Here is a 6042-nt window from a genome sequence, read left to right as displayed (position 1 = left end):
GTGCAGTGGCCGGATCTCAGCTCACTGCAAGCTCCGCCTCCCGGGTTTATGCCATTCTCCTGCCTCAGCCTCCCGAGTAGCTGGGACTACAGGCGCCCACCACCTCGCCCGGCTAGTTTTTTGTATTTTTTAGTAGAGACGGGGTTTCACTGTGTTAGCCAGGATGGTCTCGATCTCCTAACCTCGTGATCCGCCCGTCTCGGCCTCCCAAAGTGCTGGGATTACAGGCTTGAGCCACCGCGCCCGGCCGATTTTGCATAATTCTAAGCCTCCTCTTTTTCCTGTAGTCAATAAGTATATCTATATCCATGGGCCAGGATGTCCTGCTGGGAGATAGTGTTGTCATTTAGTCAAATGCTCACCTTGTAAGGTATAATCTTTGTATCATTGTCTTCCTTATCCTTTGTGACTGTTAAGGTTGGTTGATTAAAGTAAGAGTAGAAGGGCCGGGTGCGGTGGCTCATGCCTATAATCCCAGCCCTTTGGGAGGTCAAGGTGGGCAGATCCCTTGAGGCCAGGAGTTTGACACTCACCTGGCCAACATGGCAAAACTCCATCTCTACTGAAAATACAAAAAATTAACTGGGCATGGTGGTGTGTACCTGTAATCTCAGCTACTCAGAGGCTGAGGCAGGAGAATTGCTTGAACCCAGGAGGTGGAGGTTGCAGTGAGCTGAGATCCTGCCACTGCACTCCAGCCTGGGCAACAGAGTGTGACAATGTCTCAAAAAAAGAAAAAAAAAAAAAGAGTCTGACTTAATTCATATACATTTTTATAACAAAGATGTTGTTTGTTCCTCCTGTAACTTCTTTCAAGGTTTTTCTTTGTCTTTTAATTTTCTCTTTGAATATGATACACCCAGGTGTGGATTTGGGGGTATTTCTGTTGCTTGGCATTCCTGGATATGTCCTTTCATGTATATCGTTAATTTTGGGAAATTATCAGTCGTTATTGCTTCAATTATTTCTTCTGTTTCTTTCTCTTTCTTCTTTAGTTAGTACTGTTATGTGTATGTTCCACTTTTTGTAATTTTCTGACAGTTTTTGGATCTTCTGATGTCTTTTTTCTCCTTTTCAGTTTGGCGGGTTATACTGACAGTTCTTCAAGATCACTGATCATCTCTTCAGACATTTCCACTGTATTGATGAACCTCTAAGGTTGTTCTTCATTTCTGTTGTGGTGTATTTTATGTCCTTCGTTACCTTTTGATTCTTCGTTAGAATTTCTATGTCTCTGCTTAAATTGTCTATTTTTTTTTCATATTGTTCAACATTTCCTTGAGAACCCTTAGTATATTAATCATATTTGGTTTAAATTTCTTATCTGACAATTCCAACATCTCTTCTATACCTAATCTGGTTCTGGCGCTTGACCTCTGTCTTCTAATTCTGTTCTTAAAACCTTTTCGTATTTCGTATATTTTTTTGTTGAAAACTGGACAAGATGTACTGGGAAAAAGAAACTGAGGTAAATAGGCCTTGAGTGTGAGTTCTAGGTGTATCCTACTGGGTTTTGTCTCTGTTTACTGTTTTCAGTAGCTGTAGATGTCAGAGGTTAAAATTTCCTTTGGTGTCCTTGCTTTTCTCTCTCCTGTCATCTTTGGGGTTCTCTAGACACTTGCTAAATAAAGTCTGAAACATGCAGAAGGAAACTGCAATATTCTTTCATTGCAGCCACCTGTTTTTAAACAGAAACCCTAATGACAATACTGGTAAGCTGTAGGTGGAAGGGAAACATGTTATAGTCCTATGATTTGATCTCAGTCTTTTAGTGAGCCTGTGCCCCTGAGCTGCAATGTTTTGTGATATGATATGATTAGTCTTTGTATGTGATTCCTAGCACAGAGCTCCTAAATCCCTTGAATTTCACAAGTGAGAAGGGTGAAAGGATCCTCCTTATTTGCAAAGTAGCACTCTTAGGAGATCCTAGATGACTTTAGGATTAGGATTGGTGACCACAAAGACCCACCCTTGAACTTTCAGCCCTAGCCCCCAGCCTCACAGAAGAAAAGAGGAGCTGGAGATTGAATTAATCATTAGTGTGTAATGATTTAATCAATCATATCTATCTGATGGGACCTTCATAAATATTGGGGCTCTGAGAACTTCCATGTTGGCGAACATATTGAGGTGCCGTGAGGATGGCACACCCAGGGAATGCATGGAAACTTCACACCTCCTCCCCATACCGACCAATGGGCCTCTTCCACTTGGCTGTTCGTGAGTTGTATGTTTTGTAATTAAACCGGTGATGCTAAGGAAGTCACTCTCCTGACTTCTGAGGGAGGCCCTAGTGAATTATTGAACTATAAAGGGTGTTGTGAGAACTCCAGATTTGTAGTTGGCATATAGAAGCATGGGTGGCCTGGGCACCCCACTGTGTGACTTGCATCTGACATGGGGGCAGTCTTGTGGGACTGAGTCCTTAACCTGTGGAGTCTGACTAATTCTGGGTACTTAAAATTGGATTATATTTTAGGGCACAGTCAATGTCAGAGAGTTGGAGAATGGTGTTGGAAAAGACACCTTGTATTGGTGTTGGGAAGACAAAAAATGGTTCACTTTCACACATGCTTCTGTGTCCCTGCTCCCAGGTCACATAGGCTTTGGCAAACTCCTAGTAGGTTAGGCTTTTGTTGAAATGGATTTTTTTGAGAATAGGCCTTCTTAAGAAGAACATGATGTTCTGGGAATATTATAAAATTGTTCCTTTTCCTATTTGTCTCTCAAATTTTAGAGAGAAAACTTTGCCTTATGACCCTCAATTCTTTAATGGATCTAAGAAGAGTAATTGATTTGATGTTTGTTTATTTTTTACTTGCGCGGCTGGGAATGACAATTTCTACGTTCCTTACTTGTAAGACCAGAAATTGGAAGCCTCTGACTTCATTTTTTTGTGATGTTTGATGGATGATCGCTTTAAAATCTCATTCTTGCCAGGCATGGGGGCTCATGCCTATAATCCCAGCACTTTGGGAAGTGGAGGCAGGCAGATCGCTTGAGCCCAGGAGTTCAAGACCAACCTGGCCAACATTGTGAAACCCTGTCTCTACTAAAAACACAAAAATTAGATGGGTGTGGTGGTGCACACCTGTAATCCCAGCTACTCAGGAGGCTGAGGCACAAGAATCGCTTGAACCCAGGAGGCGAAGCTTGCAGTGAGCCGAGATCACGCTACAGCACTCCAACCTGGGCAACAGTGAAACTCGGTCTCAAAAAAAAATGAAATAAAATAAAATCTCATTCCTCCTTTTCCACTATATACCCCATATCCAGATACGATAGGAAGAAAGCCTGGGTCACCCTCATTTGGTGCTGGTGAGACATCCAATCCACATTAGCCCCTGCCTGTATGCATGAACTCCCACACTAGCCCACTCCCTAACCTCAGTGAAAACTCCAAGCCAGCCTACCCGCTCTTCCCAAGGTCTCAAGTATACATGTAATAAACCTTCTTCTGGTGTAGGGATTTTGTAGAGGTCTAAGTTGCCATACGTACCTCCTCAGGCCTGAGCTCTAACTTCCCAGTAACCTCCTAGATCCATGAAATATGAGAGAGACAAAAGGAAGAACTGAGCCTGTGATAAATATTACACAAACAAGTTGAAATTAATACTTCTGCAAAGGAATATTTTCATTCAGCCAGCTGGATTTGAGTAGTCATAGTGGAACAGGAATTAAAAGAAATTTTAAAGATGTGTAAGCAAAAACTCAGTTGTATGTAAGAAAAACCAGTTCCCCCTGAGGAAGAGAAAGAGCTGAAGTCCTTTAAAAATTGACTGCCTGTTTTTCTGTGGCTAGTGAGCCTTATCTCTCCCTTTCCCAGGCATTGTGAAGACTCTGTTTCTCTAGCTGTGCAGCTGCAAGGTCACTAAACAGATAATCTCAAGTCATAAAACATGTTCCTTGAAAAGTAAGAAATAATGTAATGCATGTCTTAATTGAATAACTGTCTTTGTTTCTCACTTCTGTACCCCTGCACAAATCTCCCCCCACCCCACGAAATACTGAAAAGGTAGCTTGACTCTTTGTTCGAGGCTCAGTCCTTTAGATGTTAATCCAACTGGGTCAGTGCACCTAAGTAATTAAATAATTCCTCCTCAACGTGTCAATCTCTGATTCCTTAATAATCCCACTGCAGTAGTGGCCCGGAGTCCTTCAGGACTTGGCCAGCAGCTCCTCATGACAATTTAGCTTTCCACAGGCTTCCTGGCCTCTCGTTTGTTGATGGGAATAAAAGAAAAGCCTACCGTTCTTGAAGGTGTATTTATTTATTGAAACCTTACCCAGATTGATTCCATGTTTAATGAAATGCTGAGTAAGATGCTTCATAAGGTAGGAAATGAGTTTCTCACAAGGGATTAGAGGTCTTAAAATTTGTTTCATTTGTATAGCATTTCTCTTACTTTTCCAATGTGAGCTTGAGTCCACCTTTAGAGAACAATAAAGTTCCAAATAATCACAGTAAAAATATAGAAGTAATTGATCAGGCACAGTGGCTCACGCCTGTAATCCTAGCACTTTGGGAGGCCGGGGGGTGGGGCAAATTGCCTGTGCTCAGGAGTTCGAGACCAGCCTGGCCAACATGGAAAACCCTGTCTCTACTAAAAATACAAAAAATTAGCTGGGTGTGGTGGCACATACCTGTAGTCCCAGCTACTCAGGAGGCTGAGGCACAAGAATAATTTGACCTCCAGAGGCAGAGGTTGCAGTGAGCCAAGATCAGACCACTGAACTCCAGCCTGGGCAATAAAGCAAGACTCTGTTTCAAAAAAAGAAAAAGAAAAAAGAAAAAAATAGAAGTAACTTCTGTGTGTTCATGATCACATGAATTTTATGAGGAAGTCAGTGTGGACAGTTGTAGTTCTGACAGCCGAGTCATACACCAAATGTTTGGAGAACACAGAATTGTATGGGAACTTCTTATAAATCAAGTATAGATCCCCAGTACCACCAGTCTTACCCATCCTCCTGTAAACATATGTGGAATGTTTCAGAACTCAGTCTCCTTTGAGGATGTGGCTGTGAACTTCACCCTGGAGGAGTGGGCTTTGCTGGATTCTTCACAGAAAAAGCTCTACGAAGATGTGATGCAGGAGACCTTCAAAAACCTGGTCTGTCTAGGTAAGGATATCAACATTTCTCTCCTCAGTTAAATATAGAACACAGAACAAGTGTTTCTTGCTTGACAGCTGTGTTCCAAGATTTGAAATGTGGAAAGGGAATCTTTCAGTGATTGAATCAGACAGAGTCACAGCTAATCATGAAACTAGACTGTAATGATTTTCTGTAATTTGTAATAATTTATAATGGTGTTTCTGGGTGTGCATTTTAGGAAAAAAGTGGGAAGACCAGGACATTGAAGATGACCACAGAAACCAGGGGAGAAATCGAAGGTGAGTTGCATCCACAGAAGAATAGCGGCCCGTGGGGGAATTTCAGAAGAAAGCAGGCAAAACAATTAAGCACAGCTTCAAATTTAGTTATTCCTAGAAAACTTTCACTGAAAATGTTTTCTTAAAAACATCATAGATGTTCAGGATGTGAAAAATAAATCACGTTGAAATAGCATTTAGAAAATCCTTCTATAAATATGATTCTTTTGGCCAGGCACAGTAGTTCATGCAGGTAATCCCAGCGGTTTGGGAGGCTGAGGTAGGAGGATCACTTGAGGCCAGGAAGTCAAGACTAGCCTGGGTAACATAACAAGACCTCATCTGGGGAAAAAAAAAAAAAAAAAAGGCTGGGCATGGTGGCTCACACCTGTATTCCCAGCACTTTGGGAGGCCAAGGGGGCGGATTAGGAGGTCAGGAGATCGAGACCATCCTGACTAACATAGTGAAACCCATCTCTACTAAAAATACAAAAAAAAAAAAAAAAAATTAGCCGGGCATGGTGGCAGGCGCCTGTAGTCCCAGCTACGCAGGAGGCTGAGGTAGGAGAATGGCGTGAACCTGGGAGGCGGAGATTGCAGTGAGCCGAGATCGCGCCGTTGCACTCTAGCCTGGGTGACAGAGCGAGACTCCATCTCAAAAAAAAAA

The 6042-nt window shown here is 42.3% G+C and overlaps 1 protein-coding gene across 1 annotated transcript in view; it reads left to right on the top strand.

Moving 5' to 3' along the window:
• ZNF14 (zinc finger protein 14) overlaps positions 1-6042 on the top strand; it is a 19929-nt gene that overhangs the window by 11276 nt on the left and 2611 nt on the right. The window contains exons 2-3 of the mRNA XM_025367620.1: positions 4998-5124; positions 5336-5396. Of these exons, the coding sequence (XP_025223405.1) occupies positions 4998-5124; positions 5336-5396 (188 nt within the window). The remainder of the gene's footprint in view (positions 1-4997; positions 5125-5335; positions 5397-6042) is intronic.

The sequence above is a fragment of the Theropithecus gelada genome, chromosome 19, assembly GCF_003255815.1.
Source record: "Theropithecus gelada isolate Dixy chromosome 19, Tgel_1.0, whole genome shotgun sequence".
NCBI classification, from domain to species: Eukaryota; Metazoa; Chordata; class Mammalia; order Primates; family Cercopithecidae; genus Theropithecus; species Theropithecus gelada.
This window is presented reverse-complemented; position numbering and strand designations above follow the sequence as displayed.